Source organism: Columba livia, chromosome 3, assembly GCF_036013475.1.
Source record: "Columba livia isolate bColLiv1 breed racing homer chromosome 3, bColLiv1.pat.W.v2, whole genome shotgun sequence".
NCBI classification, from domain to species: Eukaryota; Metazoa; Chordata; class Aves; order Columbiformes; family Columbidae; genus Columba; species Columba livia.
Window position 1 is genome coordinate 119537215 of NC_088604.1, and position 27486 is coordinate 119564700.

The 27486-nt window shown below is 40.1% G+C and overlaps 1 protein-coding gene across 11 annotated transcripts in view; it reads right to left on the reverse strand.

Moving 5' to 3' along the window:
• The window catches only part of LOC110362494 (uncharacterized), a 480683-nt gene that overhangs the window by 429507 nt on the left and 23690 nt on the right, over positions 1-27486 (reverse strand). For 10 of the 11 annotated variants that reach the window (XM_065059403.1, XM_065059406.1, XM_065059405.1 and 7 more), the window contains one exon: positions 5838-5893. In XM_065059403.1, the coding sequence (XP_064915475.1) occupies positions 5838-5893 (56 nt within the window). Of the gene's footprint in view, positions 1-5057; positions 5707-5837; positions 5894-27486 lie in introns of those variants that run through there. The other variant, XM_065059407.1, reaches the window with a different exon arrangement.

A 27486-nucleotide genomic window follows, 5' to 3' on the forward strand; every position in this document is an offset into this window, starting at 1 on the left:
TGACCCTGTCTTTCTAAAAGCAGTTGGAAATTTTTGTTCTCTGGGTACTTCACCACCTGTATAAAGCAGGAAAGTTGTAGGAACTTGTAGGAATAGCTGTATGCTCCTCTCTGCAAGCTTGGAACCGAACGATGGGATTTCCTTACAGAACCTGAGAATCCACAATACTCCTTGCTCTTTTGAGCTGTTTATTCTGGAGCTCAGCCTGCATTTGCAAGGTCATGCCGGATACTACTCGTCACACTATGTTGCTTATGCGTGAAATCCTCATTTTGTGCAAAGCTCACAAATATATATTCATGTCATAGTATCTTAATGTCCAGGGATAGTTTGAGCATGCCAAAATGAGGGTGGCTGCCACACATGCTCTGCATTATTGTGGCAAAATAAGGCAAAGCATCAGTTTGAGACTGGAAATCTTATGGGAAGGTTAGCATAGCTGCACTCCTGGAACTAGGCGGCTGGTAAAACAGATCTTGCCTTCTGTGGCTGCAATTAGTTATGGGTAAAGTAGACACGCCAAAATTGGAAGCAGTGTCCATTTTGCAATAGTAATTATTATTGTGAAGCCATTTTCAAGGTGGGATTATGGGCACTAAACCACTGGGACTGACTGTGCTGCCCATGCGTTAAATCCTCATTTTGTGTAGCCCTAATGAAAAAGATAGTTTCTTGTAATACGTTCTGTTTTGTCAGTTGCTCCTACACAGCAGTATAGGGATGCTTTCTTTGTGCTTAATACATGCAGTGATAATTTTTCCACATGCTCTTTCTGTAAATGTTCCACCACAAAACATTCTGTTAAACTGGAATTAAGGTTGTAAATACGCATTAGGCAGTTTGAGTAAATTCTGTACTAACTGACTGCCCATACAACCTCATTGACATCGATGGAGACAAAGCTACTAAAGAACATGATGAGCTGGATTCTTATCCCAGAAATGCTATTCTATCTCCACATACAAATGTATGAGAGAGAATCAAACCCTGTGCTGAAGTTTATAAAAAACACGTGCTGGACTATCAGGAATGCAAGATGCAACTCGTACTTTACAAACATAAAGGACAGGATTGCAAAAGCACCTGTCAGTGGCCTGAATCTGCTCTCATTGGAGTGAATGGCATTTTTACCATTGACAGGAAAACTAAGCCAGAAATGAGCACTTTTGGAAATCCTGTCCTTTGTGATCCGAATTAAAATAATTTAGGTTTGTTTTGTTCCCTCAGCTAACCGCTTTGTAAACTCTTATGTGCCTTTCACCTCCAGTTACATCATAGGATGGACCGCACAGTGATCATCACAGTGATCCCAAATTTATGTTCCAGCCACATAAAATATATCCTACTGGCAAAATCTCTGTTAACTCCTTGAGGAATCAAAGTCAGCATTATTTCTCCTCTTAGCCTTGACAGATCTGTCCATTCTTGTAACTCAAATATTTCTTTTCTTTCAGTTTGATAAGATCATATTTTACTGTTAACATATTAGAAGAGAGAACAGTATCAGAGAGTAAGCAAATCAGACAATAATTAACAGAAAATTAAATAACAGTAACTGATAAAGATACCTTCCAACTAGTCTTTGAATGAGAGCACAAAAATTCACTATGGTGTTGTGAGGCTTGGTTTACTCCTGCCTGTAATTTACTTTGAGGTCTTAGCATAAAAGGTGCTTAGAATTGAAAAATATCATTATTAGCATAAAAATGAGGTATGTTCTATTTATTTTGTGTATTAATTTAACAGAATATATTATTACACAACTTCATACTGTAAGCACAAGGTCACACAGGATATGACTTGTCACACTGTGTTGCCTATGCATGAAATCCTCATTTTGTGCAGAGCTCCAAAATATATATTCATGTCAGAATATCTTACTGTCCAGCAACAGCCTGAGAGTTTCATTCTATTACATACTGGGGAAACAGATTCAGCATCATTTGAGAGGTCTCTTCTTCTCTCAATACCCGAATGAACTCTCATTAATCAAAAAACTACAAGCACTCACCAAAAGGGAACCGGCCTCATTAATGCTCTGTTCAGTTTAAGACAATATTATATCCATTCTGCCAGCATTTTTTTAATCATTTCTACGTGACTATCCCAATCAAACAGCCAAAATACGGCACTGATTTATAAAGTTAGTTACCAAAAAAACAGAACCTAACTTTACTAAATACAGTAAATGAAATAAATTGTTTCTAGGGATGGAATTTCACTGGCACAGATCTCAGGACAACCCTAGAGACAACGTGACCTGTCCCAAACCTCCAATCAGCCCAGTAAGCACACACTAAAAGTTCAAGATTTGCTTACACTGAACATACCAATGTTTGTAGTTCGATAAGCACGAGCTCCTACCTAACTCTGTTAACTGCCAACCACCAACTCCTCATTGCTTTGCCCAGCTTTAAATGTTTTTCTCCTCTAAACACATCCATACTGAAGAACCCGAGACAGCAAAATTCTTTGAATATTAAATCTCAGGGAAGCCTTTATGTTAACAGACATAAAATTGAGATTATTGTATAAGCAGTTTCAAGTGGGACAGCTTGCTCAACAAAATCCTTAAATCTAAGGAAATGTCAGTTTGCATTAAGAAAAGAAATATTACCTTGGTCTTCAATAAAACAGCAGAAAGCAGTAGCAGTTTAGAGATCAGAACAGATAACCAGTGTAGCCTCCAGACCAGAACAGCAGGTTTGACATGATACTCAGGTAAATAGCCAGAACAGAACAGCAATTAACAGTTAACAGGCCACTTAAATTAAGAGCTTTCCTTGAGAAAACAGCCTCAGACCTTCAGAGACTGATAGTTCAAGCAGGAAGTGGCAAAAAATCGAAGTGTATGGGGAATTACCTCAACAGGCCTTTTATCCACACTATGTACAAACCCAGAAATGCCCGGCCTAAACGTAGATATAGAGGAATGTATATAGCTGCAGATAGAAGGGAATAAAGTGAAGAAAGGAAACGAGATTTTGAGCAATGATCTTCCGAGCAATTAAAACATAGTTTTCTTTGCCATTGTCTTCAGAGCCAAAATTTTGCATGGTTTAACACTTAGCGTCAACCTCTGCTTTTTAAACTTTGTCATGCAACTTGTCGCCACAACACCTGGTGATGCAAGACAGTGCGGAGGGTTTGTATAGACATGGACCTTGTCTTGCAGGCCATTCTGACAATCTCTTAGTGCCTGTGTGCTCCCACAGACTCAGCAAAGAGACAACTGCACTGGAGAATCAAACCCGCAGTCCCCACACAAGCACACCTGAAGTGGCACCGATACGCACCTCCACGTTTCTGTTTTCCTCATTGTTTCAAGGCACCACCGCCAGGTTGGTGTGAACACAAGCTCCTCAACATCACAACCATAAACAACTGTAATACGCACTGCCTTGGGAAGTGACGTGGTTGAGCATGAAAGGTGGATGTCTCAAAGTGCCACAGTCCCAACCCCTTTTTTGTTTATTGTGCCTCATAACTCTACAATATCAAGCATTTTTCTTTCATTCATGAGTTTGACCTACACAAACATTTAAAGTCAAGCAGTTCAAAGAGAAATAAAGGAAGATGTAGGTTTTCTACCTCTCTCAATGTCACATACCTCAATGCACTCTGAATTTGGGAGACAGCCCCAGTAATATACATATTACGCATCAGAAGAAGTCAGGAACCACTCAACTGTCTTCCCCATCCCATGTCCTGCTACCACAGCAGTCATTGTGCTGGTCCTCCTGCTCCCAGACTCTACCCTGACACAAGAGCCTGCAAAACCCTGGAAGCAATAAACACACGTTGCCACCTCCCCAACGCTGACACAGGGCTCAGTGCCGTGCAGCAGGACACACGGCCCATGTCTTCATAGCACAAGAGTCGGGGAGGACGCTGCCTGTTAGCCAGACCCATGAGGGCAGAGGGGCCAATTTAGTTTTGCAGCTTTCTAGCATGGAGACGTGTGGGGCCAGGGGACTTTTTGATGGATGCGTGGGAGCAGAGCTTGCAGTCTCCTTGAAAGGGTCATTTCCACATTTCACAGCAGTGGCCTCCGGGGGTGCCAGTGTCAGCTCAGCAGCCTGGGGGCTGCAAGGGGAGGGACCCAGGTGCCTTTTTGGCTGTTTCATAGGGCCCACTGGGGCGGGCGGGGGGGGGGGCAGGGCGCAGTTCTGGGAACACCAGGAGCAGCTAAACCCCTTACTTGGTGGAGGGAGGTTGCGGGCAAGAGCGTTTGGAGGGGAAAGTGTTTAGCAGTGAGGGTGTTTTGGTGCAAGGAAGACCGGGGTGATGCTGTCTGGGGGTGAAGCTGGAAGAAAGGGCATTTGGGAGTGAAGGAGACTGCAACAAAAGCATTGGAGGCAAAGATGTTTTGGCAAAAGGGATTTTGGAGGCAAGGACCCTTGCAAGCAAGGGTGCTTGAGACGGAGGGTGCTTGGGGACAAAACAATTTAGGAGCAAGAGCATTTGCAGGGAAAAAGCATTTGGGGAGAGGGCATTTAGGGAGAAGAACATTTGGCAGCTAGAGCGTTTGGACGTGAGGGTGTTTTGGGGAGAGAGGGTCTCAGTGCTGTTCCCAGCTCCCAAACGCCTCCTGTGGTCCCCAGGTTCGCTCTGCGACGCGGCTGTCGGACAGCGGGAGCATAAGCCGCATCCAGCCCCCCCCCGCTTCACCCCCGACACCCATTTCGGGGCCTCTTACTCCCCCTCGGCGCCTCGCAACCGGGGAGCAGCAGCGGCAAAGCCCCCCCTGTGCGGGCCGGGCAGCTGCGGGGCACCGCGGCAGCGGGCGGGCGGGGGGCGCGGCGGGGCCGGCGGGGGCGGAGCCGCCAGTGAGCGCCGGGCGCCGTGACCCCGGGGCGGGGAGGCGGCTCCGCGGCCGCGGGGACGAGCTGCCCCCGCTCCAGGCAGCGAGGGGGGTGCAGCGAGCCCGGGGGCAGCGCGGCGGCGTGCACAGCCCGTCCCCCCCTCCCCGCGACACCGACACACACACACACAACACACACGGCACCCGGGGAGGGCTGGGGCACGGGTCCGGCCGCCGCAAGCTCCGCACTTACCCGGGCTGCGGCGAGGTGTCGGCGGGCGGCCTCCGGCAAGGCGGGGGACTGGGGGGGCCGCTTGGGTTTGGGGGGGGGTCCGTAATCCAACAGTCTTTGGGCTGCCAAATGTAAACACTCCGCCATGATTTCTTTGTTTAGATAATTGAACCTGCCTCCCTCTCCCTCGCCGACTCTCGCTCGCTTTTATTTATTTATTTCCCCCCCTCCCGTCATCATCATCATCATCATCATTATGGCCTGTGTGGGGTGTTTTTTGTGTGTTTTTTTTTTCCTTTCTTTTAAAGGGTTGTTATTTAGTAGCTGCATTTAACGTCCGCTAATTTTACAAATATTTATGTATATCTATATGTATAAATATATACATATGGGGGGGCGATTGGAAGCATTAAGGAAAGGAAGTTGTTCCCGCTGTTTTGGGGGTTACGTTTGTTTCTCGTCACTGCAGCTGAGGCAGCCGCTGCCGGGGGCCGGCGGGGATCGGCCGGTTGGCCCGGCGCGGTTCGGTTCGCCCGGCGCGGTTCGCCCGGCGCTCTCCCGGCAAAGGCAGCGTCTGCCAAACCCATCACCGTGCTGCGGGGGAGACGGGTGGAAACTGCCAGATTCAAGTTTCTTTACTGCATGTCCTGAAAATTCAAGCCCGACATGAAATCAAGCTTGTTACTATTAGCTATTATGACTATTATTATTATGCAGGAATTCTTCGTCAGGAAATAACAGTCAGAATTTTGTTACAGGAAGTGTTAGTACAACTAAAAAATGTTTCATTTGCATTCCTACCTTGACAGCAAGTTTTTCCATCTGGAATATCAGAATATTTCCTGTGTCAGTACTACCTGAAAAAGATTTCAGTGCACTTAATCAGTGCTCATAAATCCCTTTCCATAGACCCAATCCCATCAGATCACAACTTCCCAGGACTCCCGTGGAAGTGCCCCAAGAGGATGCAGGAGGCTGAGTTGTGGTGCCAAGCACATCAGCCACCCAGGAGGGACATCTTCCACAGGGCATTGCAGGAGTTTTAGGTACCACATCCCTCAGGAATTCTGTCAAAGGCTCCAGAAATTCTCCCTGGCTTGTATTTTGTTACTTTTTGTATTAAGTAAGAGTACTGCCCAGCTTTCTCTCCTGACGACTTTACCATCATTCATTTCTAGGAGGTGTTTAAATGCTGTGAAATGTACAGCATTTCAAGAGTTGTCTTTGCTGCTGATGTGTAGAAAGCAATACCACAAAACCAATTTAAAAATCATTTTATATAGAAAAACAAGGTGATTTACTTACACTGTTATACAATGGAGATAAAATGCTTAGTGACAGCGTGCCAATCACTGAACTGGTTGCCAATACATTTTCCTGAGTCTGTTAGTACAAAATGATCGCCATTCCTATAGACAACTGCCTCTGCTTTGAAAATAAACAGACTACTTGTGCATTCTTGGATCTTAGCTATTGTGTCTGCCTTTGGCAGGTCCTCATTCTGCAAAGGGATCACCAGTTTGCACCCCCAAACCTCCACTAAGTCCCACTAATCCCTTGTAAAGCCATTGTTAGTTCTTGGGATAAGGATGCTTCTTTATGTACGGTGAGCACAGAGAAAAATAACCAAAAAGGGGTATATATATATATATATATGTATGTATAAATATATCTATTACACTGGCACGAACTCATTCAGTCAGTAAGAATACATGGTTGTGTTACAAGTTATGATTTCAGAACTCCACAGTTATTTGTAAACTCTTTTACAATAAAAGACTGGGAAGTTGATCGGGTCGATCAGAGCAGACAAACATGTTGGCGACTCTCCAGCCACCCCTTCCAGTCTGACATCTTTCCTGTATTTCATACACCAAAACAATCCCCATCGCTTCGTTTTTCACAGCGACCCCTGCCCTGCTGCCCCACTGTTTTCTTGTTCTTCTAAACAGAAGTTTAAGGATATTTCCTAGTTTCTGCTTCCTCCCTTTCCCTCTTAAAGGTTAAGGTATTTGTTTATGATTCTGTTTTTATTTCTCTGCCAGGACTTCATTGCAATTTATCCTTTGTGGAATTTATACTTTTGGCCATTTAAATTCATTTCAGGCTAGAACTTGGCATGAAAGTTCACAGCTGCTCAGCCAGATTTGTATTACTATACTTAATTTATACTCAGCTCTTTGATTCTTTTTTTTTTTTTTTTTTTTTTTTTTAATGAGAGTGAAGATGGAAATAATTTTGTTTTGGTTCCAAATGGTGGCATCATGCTGTACTGATTTCAGATCTTGTCTTCATTCCACTAGCTTTTCAAAGGGACATGCCAGAGCATCTGAGACATGCCTTTAAAAAGGTGTTGCTTTATAATCTTTTAAAAATGAATTAGTATAAAATGTTGTGGAAATTAAGCATTGTGGATGTACAAGAGTATTTTATCACATTCTTAGATATGGCTTATGAACACTGAAACCAATGTTCATGCGATCTTAAAGAGGGAAAAGTCTTTGGTATGCTTTGAAAAATAAGTTTTGCACAAAGTTGCTTATTTTGTGTTAACAATTTCTGTGAATATTCAGGCACTGCTGTGTTGGCCTCTGCAGCTACAAAGAAGAGAGAATGACAAGCAGATTTTTATTAATTTAGATTACATTGGGTAGCTTAAATTTCCTTTCTCTATTCATCAATTTAAAAAACAAAAGAAGTACTTCATCTAACCCGAATTGCATTGTATAAGTCCAGCTGAGTAATTGCTCGACAAATGTTTCTACCAAGTTTTTTGTTTGCTTCAGGATTTTTATTATTCAACATGTTTTTCCTACAGTGCCCGCCCCAGCAGAACATGGCAGAGCTACTGGTAATATTAAATAAATGTAACTGAGATAGTATTTTTTTACTGCAGCGCTCTCTAAGGAGAAGAGAACTACCTACTGGCCTGAATGGGTGTCAAAGTAGAGGGATGGGTTGTGACGTAAGGATCATAGAAGAAAGCCTGCAAAGACCTGTTCTAAGAAGATCATGTGAGGATCTTTATGATCCAGTGTATGTAGCACCTCATTCTGGACACTGTAAAAGGCTGTTTTGCAGCTAAACTGTGAATGCACATTGCAGGTTTTTAAAACTACAGAAAGAAGCTCAAATAAAGATAATATGCACATTTTCCTCCATTCTTCTCATCTGAGGGTTAAATATTTATACTAAAGTAACTAGTTCCTCTGCAAAGCTGTTTTCTATACTAGTTTACCTTCTCTGAGATTGCATTTGAAATGTATGTGTAGAAAAGCACAGTGATGTGTAGACTGGGAGTATTTTAATCAATGCAATATGACAATGCATCCCCTAGTCATAAACGGTTGCAATGTGAGAGCTATTTAATAAGCTTCACTGTTGTACAAGGGAGTAGAAAAGAAGATCTTAAAAAACAGCAGTAAAAGTCTGTTGCCTAAAAAGATAACATCCAGATTCTAAACTAAGGCTGAGATTAAATCTGTCCATCTAAGAGCACAGAAATGTACTGGACCAAAACCAAAAGACCCAGGTGCTGAGTTGCTTTTTTTGTGAGCAGATCAGTCGGCTGCAAATGTAGGTAAAAGCAATTATGGAATAAAATATGAAAAATAAAGTTTTCTTTGAGTGCTTTGCATTGAGTTAACAAATTGCTATTGCACAATAGTAACACTGCATTAATTATGTCACTGTTTTTCCTTCATGATAGATTATTGTTAGTAATTCATCACTGTAACTTATTAATAGTAGTATTAGTTTTTAAACAGAACAATCATATTAGTAGCATACTTGTCATATTAGTGAAAATTAACAAAATGATGAAAAATTGCTACCAAGGCTTTGGGGCTCTAACACTGCAAGGAAGTCACTTTTTCCCAATGCAACAGTTTTTCAATGAGCATGTATTTTCTTGTACAGATAAAGAGACTGTTTTACAGTGTTCTCTGTCCAAAAGCCAGGAGCCATTTCGAAATATTTACACCATCCTTTTAACGCCAAATGTGTGTATTCTTTTCTGATTCTAACCCTATATGTTCTGCCTTTTAAAAGCCTGAGAGCTGTCATTCCCAACCCCTGGCATGAGGCTGTTTGAGGCCATTAACTCCCTTTTTGTTGGGATTTGTTGGGATTTTGTTGGGATTTGTTGGGAGTCAGTTGTGTCCAGCGTACTTCTGGAGGACAATACAACTGCTTTCAACGGAGGAATCTGCATCTCCTCCAGAGGCACCAGTGGGAACTTGTCCTACATGCCTCCAAGCAGTCACTTGCGGGATGAATTTGTTTGGGGTTTTGGGGGCTTTTTTGAGAAGCAGATAGCTTCTGTGAGCATGCTCCTCTCCATTCTTCACCCTGTCCTTTTATATTTGCAGCATTTTTTTTCGCTGGCACGGGATCTCTTGCTAATATGGAAAGATGATGTATGGATTTCCCTAAATCTCTAACAGTTACAACCTGAATTAGATAACAGGGTTATACAGTGGGATTTCCTGCTTCCTCCCTCACCAACATCTGGTGCCTCAGAATCAAGAAAAGAGAAAACATTGCCCAAAGCCTAAGAATCCTGTTAGGAACTGGAGTCACTGCTGCTTTGTGAAACCAGGAGGCAAATCTCCAACCTCTCACCTGTTTAAAAGCTAGCGAAACACTGCATTTCCCCATTTATGCAACTGGTTTGGGTTGGCTGTTCTATAACATACAAAGCAGTTTCTCTGTCCTACATCTGCTAATTTAATGGAAGACAGGAACAGCTTTCATTTGATTAACAACAGAATGTCACACTGGAAAAATAAGTATTTACTGCCAAGGAATAAACCGCAATGAAATCAAGGGTCAAATTGGACATACCTTTTATTCAGTAATCACTTGAACCTAGTCAATCAGAGGCAAATTAAATGGTAAATGTATTGAGTTTTCAGAATGACCAAAAAGTAGCTGTTAATATTCAAAGGTTGTTTCTGTGCAAGATTGTTTCCTCTGAACGTGCTATTCACCAGTGAAAATATTTTGGGGTTTAGAAGCACAATCAGAAGCAGAATTGCCAGTATCTGTCTAACAATCCTCAGTCTGTTAGTGACTTCAGATACATCTCTACACAAAATCACTACTACCATAAGCTGGAAACACCCTAAGGGAGTGAGCCAGCTGATCGAGACTGCGCCAACCACAAATGTGACCCGCACATATAATAGGGTTAATAACAATGACCTTATTGCAGAGATTAATTAATGCTTAGAAAAAGCTTTTTTTTCTCTGAATCGCTATTGTATTAGCCAGGTCACAGCATCTCTGTGAGCAAAAGTATGTGCAACTGTGACAACTAGTCTATGCTTTGCTAAAAAGAAGTTCCTCAGGAAACATCCATCTTGATGTTGGAACCAGCTTTATAATGACCCCAAAGTCCACAGCCACTGACCATCTGCCCTGAAAGCCTCTCAGCTTCTCCCTTGGCAACAAGTCTGTGTAGGATTGAAGTGCTGCTTGAGCTCGCAGATCTGAGCTGGGGCCAGTCCCTCTCCCCACTTTTCCCATCCATGTGTGCAGAACTCACCCAGGAATGGCCCCACTCGCACGTGGGGCCACAGTGTCAGCCCGTGCCACCCCAGAACCCCTGCTCTGCAGTTCCCTTCCTTGGTACTCGGCTGCTTCTCTGTATTTTTCTTAATGGCAAACAAGCCAAGGGGAGAAGCAAGTGGCTTAGGTGACCCCACCCCGGTATGTGAGCAACAACAGACAAGTTGGTAATTTATTGTCTTTTTTTCTGAGATTTAATTTTTCAAATAATTCTAAGCTCTTAAGGTGTTGTGCAAAAGACGGCTGCAAGCAGCTGCAGTACTTCAAAATTAAAATCTCCCCAGCAATGTTTATAAAATTGTGCATGCATTGTGGCACTGATTTTAATACAAAACATTAGATTGACATCCAATCTACACATAACATGCATTTGACTGACATGGGCATTTATTTTACATTGATGTGACATATGCCAAGCATAACAACAGCTCTGACTGACAACACAGCGAGAAAGGACTTGTGTTATCCATGTTCGATTCAGAATGTTTCAATTTTTCCCTATTTAGTGGTAATAATTGTGCTACTCATATGAGAAGATATTTTTGGAGTAATATAGCACTGCAAACTGGCCCAAGTGGCACTTAAGTCCACCGCAGAAAGAGCAAGAGGTCTGTCTAGTCTCTAAGCATTTAGAAAAGATAACATAACTAGGGCTCCAGTGAATTGGAGTTGTCAAAATTCACACCTAAGAGAAAGGGGGGTGTTGGGCCCGTTGCCAGGAAACAGCATCTGGTATCACATTTCTAAAAGGATGCATGCATATGAATGCAAGTGGGAGCTGCAGCATGATCAATCTAGCACAGAAACTGCACCTCCTCATGTCTGCGCAGTGGCACCCGCCCATTCCAACCTCCCTGCCCTGATTCCTTGACAATACGTTACTCAACAGCCAGAGACATGTAGACAGTCATCTGCAGGACCAGTTACAGGTTCATCTTCAGTGTGGCCAGTGCTACAGACTCTGTCCAGGGCCAGAAAGCAAGCCTGACTACTCTTCATAAAACTAACTGCTCGCACAATATTTAACTTGCTCCCTGACTGAGTTCTGAGGCCACACTTGGGCATAGTTTGAAGGACAGCACATGCAAGGAGGTTGTGTGGACAGGACTACACTAAGCCTGCCATCTGCCATTCTTCCCAGTCCTCCAACAGCTTTTTAACCTCTATTTTCCATGCCCTGGTGCCATACTCCATGGTACAGCAACAAACTCTCACAGTGCTTCAGTTACTGTGAAGACACATACGCACACAAGAATAATTCTGTTGGATGGACATGTGAACACCACACAGAGCCCAGAGACTCAGCGTCAAGTGCTATGCAGTGTGGTCCTGGCCAGCTAGTCTGCCTTCCTCTTACGGGCAGAAAACATAACTGTCCTTGCCCTATTCAGGAAGGACATGTAGAGATCTAGAAGATGGAAGATAATAGAAGGGAGTAATACTGTAAGTATTACCCATGATTCAGGGCATTGAACGAGGTTGGTAGTAGAAATTAGAAATATTCACTGTAACTTTTCCAAGACTGCTGAGTTTCTTTGGAGGACAGAAATCTCCAGAGCGGATTCTGGTAGAGCCAGGTAAAATTGTTACTGGAAATTCCTGTCTCTGGGCAGGCTCTCCAGTCCCAGTGCTGGTGTGAGCAGATGACCAAGGACTGTGAGAACATCTAGGGTCCTGATAAGGACACATTATGATGTGATTCTGTAATTGTAATAATTAATATTGAATGGAAAGTATATTTCTGAGTTTTCGTAAGTATACAGACACACAAGTAACTTGCTAGTTCACTGAATTATGAAACACACTTATTCAAGAAGGGAAAACTAAATAAAAGGATATTATTCTGGGGCACCCAATCTACCAATGACATCAGCACAACTTTCACGGACTCTATATACATCCGGTGCAGGGTCAACTTAAGAGCTCATTTTTAGACAGATTTTCTGTTCACTCTCAGTATAGTCCGTAATGCAGAAAATGAAGACATTTTCTTTTTTTGGGGCAACAAAATCTAACTAGAAAGATGGCTTAAGTTTCTGCAGAGAATGGCAAAACAAACTTACATAAATATTTTTGAAAAGATAAGTTTTAGCTGAAAGTAAAAAGACAGCAAATACATTTTTACGGTAAAATTTCAGATCTTCCACCAGCAGTCTGCTAATCTCTCGGCCAAGAAAATCTAGCCTACTATAAATCCAGTGCTTTCAAAGGGGCTGCAGACTCTAATCAATTTTGGTTTAATCTTACAGTGTTCTCAAGCTAACTTTGCTATAAAGAATAGGTAATATACATTAAGAGCAGCCCTTGGGATGTGTTTTGATGGCTTACTCTGTTCCACTCAAGTCAGTTAAGAGCTTTTTGACTGATTTCTGGACATAAAAGTTTAAACTGGATCATACAGAAGACTGCTAAATATTTTTTGCACTTTTAAACTACAGAAGCAAAGTAATTTGTCTGCCTGGTACTGCTGGTCAACTGCTTTAGGATTCAGTCCTATAAGCACTGATTTATTTGAATGCTATTTTCTGTGTTGCTCATGACTTTGTAGGATCAACTGTCTTACTAGAAGGTTCCTAACACTGATTTGAGAATGCACTTAATATAAAAACCTGAAAGAAAGATTTTATTGCAGAATTTACCTGTTCAGTGCAACCCATGGTGCTGTTGTCACACGCCAGTTCATTGTAACGGTTAAATATTCTCTCTTTATTTTGCATATTTTCCCCACAACAAACTTCTGCAGATACAGATATCAAAGATCTCGTATCAGCTGAAGAGAGTTGTTAAGGTTTCAGTTTTAAACATGCATTGCGAAATAGTAGGTGTATTGCAGTTATAAGAAATGTCCAGGGTTTAGTTTACATAAGGTAACTTAATAAAATATTTGGAAGTAATTAGTAATCAATATTTTTTAAATAGAGTGCTTTCTTGCTAACTGTCAGCAATGATCCCTATCACTTACTACTAGAAGTATCACTGCTACTAGAAGTAGGTCGGCTAATTTTTAGTGCATGTGAGAACTGCAGTTTAGAACTGGGAGCATATCAAGAAGTTATACGTTGTTATGGTGAGCAAATACATTTCCTTGTAGGGCTGTTAAATGCAAACAGTAGTGGAGTGGAGTTTACCTATCTATTCTAAATAGATGTTTTTATAGCTTGTTGTGATTTTTAAAAATTGTATCTACAATAACTATTTATCAATATGTTCTAATGAATTAGAATAATTCAAATTAATTATGAGCATTTTTCCTTTAAACCAGCCTCTGTTTTGCCTTACGTGTCCGTTGCTTTACATTTTGAGACTTTGACAAGCCATATTTCCAGGTCTTTCCTCTGTTGTGTTATTTGGGCTGGTTTTGTCTAACTCTGTAGGCTGGTGTATACGGGGCGACTAGTGCTGTCCTCAAAACAGACTACTGCTTACCTGCCCTTCACCTCAAGTGCTTCCAGCATCTAGGTTTGTCAGGGAAATGGAGCAAAAGGTGTTTCCCGGAGGAGGTCAAAAAATTAGCTCCCAGAGGGTAAAGAAGAGCTTCAAACTCCAGAGGGAATGAGAAAGTAGGAAGCAAGAATATCCCAAAGTGGATAAAGCTGTGTGCTAAATCCCACTCTCTCTCTCAGCACTCGTATCAGCACAACTGAATGTATATAGGCATGTTAAGATTTTATATCAATGCGGTGCTCATGAAAATGAGAGATTAACAACAGTGCAATATGATGACCCCACAAATCAGCATCATGGTTGAAGAGGTATTATTGTGCCATGTGTGGCTTCTCTAAAAATGGTAACAAGCAGGAGATGCGTGAAAATGCTGCAAAACAGAAAAACCTGATGGTGAGTGGATTACAAGAGGCCACATATAAATGCAAGCTGAACTGTTGCAATTACCTTGATTTCCTCTGGAAAAATAGTACATGTGCAAAAAAAAATTAGCTCTCCAAAGACCCTTCTTACACGTGTCAAAGAAAACGGCCTTTTGGATGTTTCGGGTACTCGGCTCAAGTTGTCAGTACAAGTTTGTAATTGAGAACTTAAGCCTCTGGTTTACTTGTACAAACTTCTCCTTGTTTTAAGTTTGTTTGTTGTTTAACCTAAGTTCAGGTCACTCTGAAAAACTGAATGTTCTCTGATTTTTTAAGATTAATTAATACTGAGAAGATGTGCATATAAAGACACTTTTTTTGAGTCTCTGTTGCACAGGAGAAATTTAAGATCTCAAGATCTAGACTGTCCTGCTAACCTGCAGGTTGTGGCTGCCTTGATCAAGCACCAGAGGGGGTATGTGTTAACCAGTGTCAAACACATACTGGTAAGAGACAGCCTACGACTTTGGCTTTTGCTGTCTGAAATACAGAATATTATTTAAAGTCTGACACACAGCTCTGCAGCAAACTTCTGTCCTTTTGTAATGCTTATAAGATCCCATTATATAGTTATGCCAGCAAAAAAAATACAGGCTATGTGAAAATGCACTGTGGTTGTGATGTGTATCCAAATGGTGGCTCATTAGGCAACCAGAGTTAATTTAGTGTGTAACTTCAGGTAAGGGTTAGCTTTTTTGTTTTATTCTTGGAAATTCTAGTTACTCTAACCCCTATGTCTTAGTCAATACTTAATCAAAAGTAGCCTTACATCCAGCCAGACTACATGTCACATGCCAGAAGCACTTTCCTCTGGTTGGTATTGTGCCAGGGTCATTTGGAAAAGAGCATTCAGGAGAGCGGTAAACTTTCTGGATAGTAAAAAATTATTTAGGATAGTCAGCACTGCAAAGATGTTCAATAAGACCTAATAAGCCTGCACAATGGCAGCCAAATTCAGCATTGACAAAGATGAAAATACATATTGGAAGGAACAGATTGAATTGCTCATGCACATTGCTGGGTTCTAAATTAACTGTAACAACTTGGGAAAAAGACCTGGGGGTCACTGCGGGCAGCTCAATTAAACATCTAATCAATGAGCAGTGGAGGTTAAAAAAGCAAACAAAATGTGAGAATGTATAAAGACTGGGACGGAAAACAATGACAATATTGTAATTGTGCAATTATACACATTGTTGGCACACCTCCCCTGAATGCAGTATTCATTTCTGGTTGTGCCATCTTAAAATACATTGTGGAAATGGAAGAAACCCAAACTTAGGCAACAGAAAGGAACAGAGACAAGGAGAAACTTCCATATTAACAGAGAACTGTTCCATTGAAAGAGGAAATTAATAAGTGGGGACATGATAGAGAGATATAAAATAATTAATGGTATGGAGAAGGTCAACTGGGTGCTCCTATTTACTCTTCCCCATAATGTAAGAACAAAGTGACATCCATTAAATTGAAAAGAAACAAATTTAAAACTGATAAAAAGGAATACTTTTTTACACAATGCATAATTAGCCTGTTGAACTCACTGCAACAAGCTATCATTATGCCCAAGAGCTTAGTAGGATTCAAAAAGGATTATACACTTATTTGGATAATGAGAGCGCCCAGGGATACCTTAGATAGGATAAAAATGGTTGGGGGTGGAGATATACGAACCCTCATGCTTCAGGGCATAAACCAATCATTAGCTGTCTGGGATTAGGAAGAAACTTCCCCTACGAGCAAATTATTCAATAATTGTCCATTATGGGTTTTCTTGCAAATTCCACTGAAGCATCTGGTCCTGGCCACTTACAGCAGAGACAGGGCACTGGACCGCCGATGTGATCCCGTATGGTATCTCCTGTTTACATTGCCCAAATGGTCCTATGCATTTGCCATGAGCCTGGGAAAGTCATCTCTGTACCAGAAGGGCTCGTTCTCTCTGTTCTGTGACCTCCTTGCTGCATGGCTAGCACTGGGTATTTATTTATGCCTTTATTTGTGATACAGACAGGACAGGATAAGGTTTTGTCTTTCAGAGAGGACAGATTTTTCATTCGAAATGTGTGTATGGATTGCGCTGAACCATCTAATGCCAACATGTGACAGGGTTTTATCTTTGAAAGTTCTGTAAAGCCTTTTGTAGGATTCACTGATAGTCAAAAGAGCATGTGATTCTACTGAAGTATTATTAAAACTATTTTGGTTTTGATTTTGTTCCTTTTAAAAGTTCACTTGGCAGAAATACATCTTGATAAAAAGTCTTAAGGAAACAGTATTTAACTTTTCTGTTGTGCTACTGCTATAGCAATCTTGGTTAGATTCTCCAACAAATTCACATCAATTTACCTGCCCTAGAAAATCAGTGAGATATTCTAAGTTATTTTCTGGGGGTGCTTTCACCATAGCAAAGTCAAGTAAAACCTACCAATTTTTCTTACTGTATAACAGATTAAAAATTAGATGCCATTGAGATGCTTTTGCATTTATTTTTATTTTACGATTTGTTCTCAGCCATCCATTTACCCCGTTTTTTAATTAATTTACTGCATCTTATGATCCAAGTTTTACTATTACTATCTAGTTTTACTATTACTACCCAGTTCTACTATTACTATCTAGTTTTACTATTTTACTGTTACTATCTAGGTTTTTTACTATCACTTTTTTTTCTACTACTATTATCTATGATTTTACTCTTACTATATAGTTTTACTGTTATTTACTATCAAGTTTTACTATACCATTTTACTACATGAAACTCTGCAACAAAGAATGTGTCAGATGAAAATATAATTCCTGCTTTAAACCAATCGGAATAGCAGGCACATACCTAATGCAGAACTGGTACAATTATTCCGGAATAGCCCTTTCACGCGCCTGTGATTTACCAACCTCTGTGCCTGGAACTCTCTTCTCCATACTTGTTTACCTACAGATAGTCCTGATAAGATCCAGTAAGGTCAAATAATTATTAAATGCAACCTGAAGTGCCTTTGTTTAGCGTATTTGTCAGGACACATGGCTTCATTATTAGTTCTTACAGTACTGTGACCTGACAATGTTGAAAGCAAAAGGATAACGATGCTTCAAAGACAAACTGTGGAGAAAGGAGTCAACGGTGAAGAAATAAAGCTGGGTAGATTAACTTGAGGGAGTAAATTCTTAAACTCAATGGAAAATCAACTTTAAAACATGTAATTGTTTCACGATGCTGCATAAAAATCATCCTTAAACCACACAATTATAATAGTTTTCCACACAAGAACTATGTAAATGTATTTAAATCCAGCTTATAGAAAAGAGACACAATGACTACTTCTAATGGTGGAATAGCTTTTATGTTTTAAAACCAACAGAATGTTTAAAAGTTTTGTACGCTTGCTTAGAGTTTTGAAAATTTGGAGTAAGGTATCTGGTAAGGTATCCCAGCCTGTTTTCCTCATATGTAACTTCTTAGTCTGCAGTATGTGTATTTTAATTATACATTTTCCTTACATAAGAATAGCAACCCACCCCGTTTTGAAACTTTAGAAGCCCTTAGGAGGTGTATCCAATGTTTATCAATCTACAAGTAGCAGATGCAATTTCAGATGGAATATAATGGAGAAAATGGATGATGAAGTTAAATGCAAGGATCAGCACTTCCAGAAAGCCTCATGAATAATGATAACCAAGTTGGAAGCATAGTTTTAAAAACTGTATTCAGGGAGAGCAGCTGGACTGAGTTAACAAGTAGTTTACAAGAGCAATATTAGAAACTTTGTAAGGCTTTTGTTTGAATTCAGCCCAAGTTAGCAGTGACCAAAGGAGTTACTATGTAACAAACCTGACAGTGGCCTAGATTAAGTGAGTTTTCTGGTTTTGGTCCAATTCCACACCACAGAAATCACCATTCTGAGTGATGCTGGTCAGCATCCCTGTTGGCAAGTCTCAAATAGCTGTGGATTGACTGGGCACATGGAATGAACAAGGCTGTGAGCCCCGTGGGGGTTCCTCTGGGTCATGCTGGAGGCTTTGCGGAAGCAAACAGATCTGCTGCCTGTGCTCTGGCCATTTCCAGATAAATGAAGGTCATCAGCCTCTGGGGAGGCCAATCAGCGCCTTTCTGACTTTAGATTTCACACATACAGTGGTGTTTTCTGGCTCCTAAAAACCCTCAAGTGTTGGAGGACTTTAAATATTCATGTGAGCAAAATATTGCAGAGGATAATACAGCCAATATAAAATAAGTAATCATTTCCTATACGTTTCTTTGAAAAAGGCTTCATAAGCACTGTTGAATGTTCTTGGTTGAAGCAGTAGCCAATACGGTCCTCAAAGGGGACTCTGTTGTACAAGTCTCAGGTCTCTGCCTGTTAGGGGGCACAAATGCTGCTTGTTTTGAGATAGTTTTTGCAGCAAGGATACACTAAGTGGATGTCATTTCAGTGTAGTGTCACGACAACGTTTTTAACACTTCCACTCCGGAGTCCATCCTTCAAATGAGCCCTCATATTTGTTCAGACCCTTTTTTAATGCACACTTGCCCCAGCCTAAGACGCTGATTTTGTTGGCATTGGTTAAGATTTTTCTTGAAAGACACTCTACCCCCTGATCAGCACTCCTGCTGCCCCGACAGACCTCTCGTGACAGCTGAGAATCAGAGCCATTGTCTGGTGGTGGTTTTGAGGTTCTTTCTCAACAACTTTCATATCAACTGAGAACGTAAAATTAAATGTATTATGATATAGAAAGAGAATTTCATACAAGGGACCTGAAAATGCACTGTACAAGACTGTATTAAAAAAGTAGTCACATAAAGACTCATTGCTACAGCATATTTTCTTCATTATTTCTGCCTCATTGTATGTGAAACTATATTAGTATAATGAAGTGAGAAATAGTAGGATATTGGATATTATATTTCCTGCCCAGCAGCTTTAGAGAATGTAGCTCAAGGCAAGAAAAAATGCAGTCTTTCTGCCCTGAAGAATAAACAAAAACCTGTTACAGAAAGAAAAGTGTCAGTAAGAAATCAGGTGGTCTCTCCACATGCACCAGTGCACTTCTTACCATAGCTTTATAGAGAACTGCTTAGGGTTTAGTTTAGTTTGGTTGGGTTTGGTTTAGAAACACTCAGGCTTCTTACACCAGGATATGTACTTATGTGTACCTTTCCTCTTTATAAAGAATGGAGACATTTGAAACATTGAATAATCAAGCTGCCATTGCTAAATTACTGATAACTGCACAATTATAGAAAATTATATACTAAGAAAAAGGAAAGTTATGAAATAGCAGAGGACCCAGTGTTGCTGGGATGAATCTTAGTCCTGCTTCTACAGAAGACATCTTGCATTCTTTTTACATAAGCTACTTTTAATGTATAGCACTGGTGTAAACTATGTACAGCAGACTTACGCACTTAATAGGTTCAAGTGAGAGAGTTATTGTATTTCACCAGCTGCTGTTCAGATACTTTGCAATTTATGAAGCTTATTAATTTACCAGGTATTTGTTTAAAATGTCACTTTTCCCTTTACCAGGCCTTAGCAATAAAACAAAAATGTCTTATCAAAACAGTGGAACTTCACAGAACTTCCCACATTATTACATGAAAGTCCATAAAATTAGAGAAAATATAGAAAAAAAAGTAGGGCTTAAAGGAAAAATCATGCTATTGCCCTGAAAATAACTAGAAACAAGAGTGGGAGACTAGTAGAAACAAACAAACAAATTTTAAAAGATCAGATGACTTAATATGTTGTGTAAACCAGCAAGAAGTAACAATGCAATACCTAGCCAGCATCTCACTAACATGAAGCGCAATATACAGTTGCATTGCCATCTGCCTACTTGATCTTTTGGAACGAGTTGCTCCTGGTCTTATGCAAAACGAGTTGTAAAGGGCTGATATTGCAATAGGACTGTGCATCTCGTGCATTGGCCTTAGGGACAGGCCTGGTGCACTGCTTAAAAAGGTGTGAGTGCCATTAGCTTAGCAAGCACAAGGCTTTTCATTATACTGGTACTCACTTCCCACCGTCAGCTCTCAAGGCAAAGCAGCTCTGTGTTCCAGAGGCATAAATCTAACCTTTTAATTTGAAAGCTCACAGTTCTAAATAAGTATACAGTAATCAGAAGTCAGTAAGGCAAGTAGCCCATGTCAGAGGTTGTAGTGAGGCAATTTTATTCCACTTTCCAACTGCTAGATCCTTCTTCCCCCTTATTCCAGTTCAGACTGCTATGGTAAGACAGGAGGGCTGACAAGAGCTCCCACTGCATGGAATTGAGAACCGCAATCACTGGAATAACTTTGGGCAACTTAAGATCAAAAAGATCCAGTTCTTCTAGCTGGAATCCACAATAGATTACTAAGTAATAACTGGATACTTTGCATTGACTGCTGCTTGAGAAGATGTTTGTGCTGTTGGAGAACAGGAACGCGACCCCAGTGAAGGCCAGGTTCCAGCCCTGCATGTCTAACTTGTTTAATTCATATTCGTTCACTTGCATATCTTTCTTACCAACTACCATTTATTTTCATTTCACCCAATTACAAACAGTTTTGTCTGTATTACAGCAGAGTTAGTAGTTACTTCACTGGATCTGTTACTTTCAGTTCCTTGGTGAATTTACAACATTAATTGCACCAAAACCACTTTGTTTTACCTCATAGCCCACACTAAATCGCTTTTGGTGAAATTTCCCAGTACAGATACCAGTCTACTATATTTTTAATTCTGTCCAAAGGAGGATACTACTTCAGCAGTTGTCACCAAACTCCATGCTTGGCATGTATCTCTGAAAGCAAAATTATCCTAGGGATCAGATGATCAGTTTTGCTGGAAAAAGCGACTTAGCCTTCAGCTCAGGCTTTCTTTTCTGTCAAGAGCTCTACTGTGAACTGTGTTTTCTTTCTGAGAACTTTTCATACTGTTTTATATGACATTTCTGTACTTTCTTCCTAACACAATAATTCCATCTTTGTTTGGGGGATAAGGGCTATAATATATTCTCATGTTTGCCACAGAGCAAGCACCAATTCATCTAAGATATGACAACCAGCATGCTTTCTTATCTACAAAAAGGGTCATCTGTTGTGCTTAAGAATATGGTGCAAATGATTGTACCAGTATATTGCTAATGCTTAAATCTACATTTCTATGTAAAATTAATTTTGTCTTTTGTCTGTAGTTGCAACTTGGAACGCTTTCCTTATATGCACTATAAAATGTTAATAGCAAAATTTAGTGTGACTTTATGACTGGAGTGTCATTTTTCTCAGCTTGATCAGCTCTTTCAAATGGCATCATTATGATCAAAGTTGTTTACAGTAATAAAGCAAGAATAGTTCCAATAAAATAGTAGGTGCCTTTACAGTTAAAGAGTAGTTGGCATTTAAGAATGCTGCAGCTACTCATTCTGTGGGTGCAGAATCACAGAAGTCCACAATATAATAGAGTTAATGCATGTAATTACAAGATTGCCCCCCTCAAGACTTGAGGGCATTGAAAGAGACAACAGGAAAAACATTATGAATCTGAAAGGGGGGAAGTAGCAAAACTGCATATATTGATGATATAAGGAGAAACAACTATGCGGTCAAGCTTTGAAGTCTTCAAAATTGTGGATTACTCTAATGCAACATCATTCTTCACTAGTAACTTGTCAGTGGTTATTAATTTAAGAGAATAAAATGGTGGCACTTTAAATTAAGGTAAATTTATAAATATTTTACTAATGTTACACGATTAATACAAATTACTTCAAAACTAAATTACTGTAGATACGCTTTAACATGTGGGAACCCATGGATGATGTTTCAAAAGATGTTTAATAAATGACGTTCTAACTACCAGCTATAAACATTAATACTCTGGGACATATAATTCCTAAACCCTAGGTCTCTGTAAAATCTTTAAAGAAACTTTGTAGCAGTGAGAAAATAATCAGTGATGGTGATTTAGACCTGTTTTACCCCATGTAAAGCACAAAGCTGGAGCCTGAGAAAGCAGGACTCGGGGAATGTAATGTGAGCGATATCTCACAGGATCCATTACTAACTGGGAATATCTGGTTCTGATAATACGTTAGGTGAAATTCCAGGTCAGCGGTTGCAATGCATAAGATAATGAAGAAAATAAAGAAAATTTGTCCAATGGAGGGAAGACAAAAGATGGATGATTCTTTAGTGAAGCACTAAAGCCCAGTACTTCAGAAGACACGGGCTCAACGCTCGGCTCCATCAGGACAATAATAATATGTGATATTTGCTTGGTTAACAGTGATAACTGGCAGTTTGTATCGAGGTTAAACAAGTGAAAACTCACTTCAAATGTTCCTACCCTTGGTAATAATTTATTAGCAAAGGTTTTACCTGGGACAGCAACAAGTAAATCCCAGACTGATCACTACTCTCTTACAATGAAATCTAGTAACAGCACTGGTTCCATTTGAGGGCTGTACTTTAGGATTGTAGGTCCCTGACAGAGAACTCAGGATGTGATTGATTTACATGACACTGTTTTAACTGAGAACACCGCAAAATAATTCAAAACCAGTTTGACATCTTGGAAGACAACCTTATATTTAGAAACGTCAAGATTGTAGAGCATGGAAAGAGAAGCCAATGATATATTTTTTCAATGAATACCAAAAGTGGCAGAGATGCATACCTATAAAACTCCTGAACAATGTGTTGCAGCACATTGTATCCTTGGAAAGGCCAATCAAGTAGCACATTATATGGTACTTGTGAAATGTTGCAAGTCTTGGAATGAGGAACAGAAATTTGAAACAGGCATATAAATCTGAGTCATGCTGTTAGGGTTGAAGAATTTTCTTTTATCTGGATTACCCTGCTGCTCTTATTTGATGTTGAAAGGTGTTTATAACTGTTAAACTGCGAATGAAAAATATACAGTAAGCCAGAAAGAAGGCTCATTGAGGAAATCAAAGTTATCTTTGACTCATGGGATAAGAGGAGACCTGTGCGTGGTTCCTGTGTTTTCATAGGTAGAACAGCCTTTCAGAAATTATTGCCTCATGTTTTCTGTTGGTAAGCTACATCCTTATTACATAATTGATTTTTTTAAATGTACAGGGCTGCATTCTCCTCTTTTAATCTTACAGAAGTTTAATGACTTTCCTTGCCTCTAAAGCAATTTTAATCACTAGAGACTCATGTCTACAGGGTACATAACACTATGGTTATAACACACAATGCCTAGACAAACACAGCATTATTCCTGCTTCATCCTTCCTATACAAAGAGAGAATGAATTCCTTTCTGATCCTTTAGATGCTCGTTATCAGACAGATTTATACAAATGATTGTCTGTACACATGGTTGGAAGAGAGTTGCAATGCAGAAAGTTAAATATATGCATAAAGCTTTGTAAGATTTGGGTCATAACAACAAATGGGTTCAGTCTCTCTGCATTCACTGCCGTGTTTTCTCATATCCCCTCATCTCAAAGTGACAGCTGCTTTTTAGAAACTCTTTCCAGGATCATTTATTACACTTTAAATTGTTAAGACTACAAAATATTTTAATTGGTATTATTTCTTGTCTCTCCTCTGTTATTTCTTCCAGTTCAACCTGTCCAAAGCATGAACATTGGATAACGCTCACAATTCAGGTAGTAAGAGAAGTATTTTTGGCCCGAGGATACCCTAGGGCCTCTGAAATGACCCTAGATGAGTATGTTTGGATACCTAGTCTCAAGGCTGCAGCCAGTTAAGGTCCCAACTATGCATCATCTTAAGGAGGAGAAGTCCTATTATTACCTAAAGTCTTTCCAAAGTCAGCAAGGAAATGCACTTTTTTTTTTTTTTTTTTTTTTTTTAGTTAGAATGATTTTCTCCACAGAATAAAAGATCCATTTCATCCAGTCTTTGCCTAAGAATGTTTACATCTCTCTCCCCTCATACAGCATCATATGGAACTGTATTAGGGGTACATTAGAGCTGCAGGTGCATGAAATCCCTTTGCCTTTCTCCCTATAAAAAGGCAGGTAAACATTCTCCACATGCTCCTGATGCCCTTCTGCATCCATCTGAACTGTCAGCTCTCTGTCTCACTGCTAGCAACTGGCAGCCAAATGCGTTTCCCTTGTCACAGAACATACAGGATGACTTAAAACATGACCCACCAACAGACACAGTAAGTGCACAGAAGGGAACGTGTAGCTTACAGCAACTCTTTGCCTATTTGTTGCTGTCATGCTCCATGGTTATATTCTTTTTAGCTTTGGTCTGGTGGACTTCCCAGTTGGGACCTGGAGTAGTTGCACAAAGCAGCAAGAAACGTACAGATCCAAGAGCCAGTTTTCCTTTCTCTTTACCTGCTGTGTTCTCTTTTTTTCTTTTCTATTTTTTTTCCTTTCTTTTCTGGCTTACACAAGGGTGGAGCAAAGGGGCATATCTGATTAATCCTTTTCAGACTGGAAGGCTTTGCAATTTTATTACAGGACAAAATTATTATGAACAGCTAAAGCTAGAAATACTCTTTGATACGAAGAAATTTATTTAAAAGTGTGCCTGCAATGCCTGGTAAGACCAGAGCTAGAATATTTGAATAAGCCCTTTGAAGCTTGCAGTCGCCTGAGTTCATTGTCGTCCAAAGCTATAGTCCAAGATGACTGGAGCTGCTCCAGGCTTTGCGAACTTATTACAAGCATAGGTGAGTTGCTGTCATGAAATTGGAGTGTCCATTAAACTTCAAAGGATAAGCTTGATCTAAGTTTTCCTTGTTATAATGTGTAATACTTATTACAGAGAGATTTATTAAGCTTCTCTCATTTTATAGGTTGAATCTAGTATAGGGTCATGGAACATATTAAGGTTTTGACCAACAGTAAAGAGCTGAAATTTTCATATTTTGCTATTCATGACCTTGGGACTACCTAAAATGGCAGCCACCTTTAATTCAATGCAATTGTGCCTAAGCACAGCTGTACTTTCGCTCCATTGATGTTTCAAGAGACAAAAAAACATGAGAAGATGACTGTTGAGTGGGTTTAGGAGGTATTTTAAAAGCCAGGCACTATGCTAGGCCAGAAATGAGGGACCCTGTCATGCAAAATAGTCTAATGCTCAGGTGGTAATGCTATACATTGAGAAAAAAAGATATATAATTTAGTAAATTAAGTTTGAGTGCTCTGTCCTATCCTGAACTAAGTCTGTGTCACTGCTGCACATTAAAGACCTATACTGTGTGCCTGAAAAATCACTGTTAAAACAGTGAGGTTTCACACATACTTCAATATTGCATTCCTGTCTACTGGTAGTGAAATTATCAACCAGCACAGCACAGCTATTAATCTTATTTTTTCCTAACGGTATGGAGCAAAACTGCAAGGCAGATGAGAGAAGTGTTTATACTGTTTATGCTGGTGTAAATCTATAGTAGCTTCTCAAGACTGAGAAAGTTTGGAAAGTAACTTTATTTCCTTTGAGACCGGTTTTACAGACCCGAGGGTGGGCTTCATCTCCCTAAGAACAGCCCTGATATCACCCAGACTCTCCTGGTATAGTTAGTTATAATTGAGCCTCAGGCACAGTTAGTTTCACCTTGAAAGAGACGCAAATACTTCAGTGACTATTTTTCTTGACCTACAAGGGAGGTTTGTGTGCAGTGGGTACCTCACTGCTGATGTCGAAAGCTTGTGAGACAAATTTCTTCACTGTGTTTAGTTTTCAGAATTTCCAGGGCTCACTTTCATCATTGTTGTTCAGGCATCACAGATATATGTGGAAATGTAAAAAAAATCTTAAATTGGTAGAAGCCCTGTAATACTGGAACACAAGCACATACACTACAGAGTGGATGGTGATGTTTTCCATGTTTTGTACTAATACAATGAAAAGAAGCATTTATCTGTCTTTCAGAGTCAACTAAAACCCAAACAAACAAACAAAAACCCAAACTAAACCAACTGGATTTCTTTCCTTCCTATGTTCTTTATGGTACATAACAAAAACCAAGTAACAAGGTTGTTTCTGCTTAAAAAACCCCAAACATTTGCAAGGTTTGCAAACCCTATCAGGTTTACAGGACAACCACTCCAATTGTGTTGAGCCACTACACTCAAAGCAGTTCTTAGTTACGATAACAGAAGATCCTACTTTCACTTCACATAACGCAGGATAATTCTTTTATAAACTAAGCTAAATCATCTTTAAGGGTATCACTGGAGTTATTCTGGATTTACAATGACATCACTATGAGCAGAGTGTGAGTGTGAATTTGTGTCTTACTCCATTTTTAGATGCAGTTCTCACAATTTTGTTTTTATGGAATTTGCCACACTGGGAGGGCCAACGGCACGAATGTGTCAGGCAACAGGGACGTATTTGCTCCTCCTGAGAGCTGACAGTAAACAGAAGTTTGGCCTAGCGAGGAGGTTAGTCTCCAAGAGCTTCCTGCATAACCCATGCAGAAAGAATCAAGATCCTCAAGTGACTGAGAGCACCTGAATTGGGCTGCTGCTCTCAACTGCTCTGTGAAGGGTCCTTTCACTCTTTCACCTTCCCCCCAATATAAACTGGGTGCATAAATGTCCATGAAGGTGAAGAACCTCCCTGGAGAATCTATTTTGTGCATAAACTACATGAGAAGTGGGAGGATGCTTTTTATTTTTGGGGGGTTAATTTGGACTGCTGTACAAGTGTATTTAAATATTTTTGCAAAGAACAACCTTTTGCCTACTGTCCAAAAGAATTTATTTGTTTTCATGAGTTTGTCTCAACCTTCGAGTTATTGTAACAGTTTTGTGTATTTAATATACAGCGTGTGTTAATATCACAGACAGTTTTATAACAGCATTATAACATACACCATTCCCTCCAGCTTTTTATGGACATCTACGCCTCTGCATTAAACTACTGTAGCTTGTGGAATTTACAGTAGAAATCAAGAATGAAGCCTGATGAAAAGCCTTTTAAATTGTGTTGTATACATCCGCCACATCCATCTTGCAAAAGGACTAAAATGAAGAGAACTCTTATGTGATAATTTCTAGCAT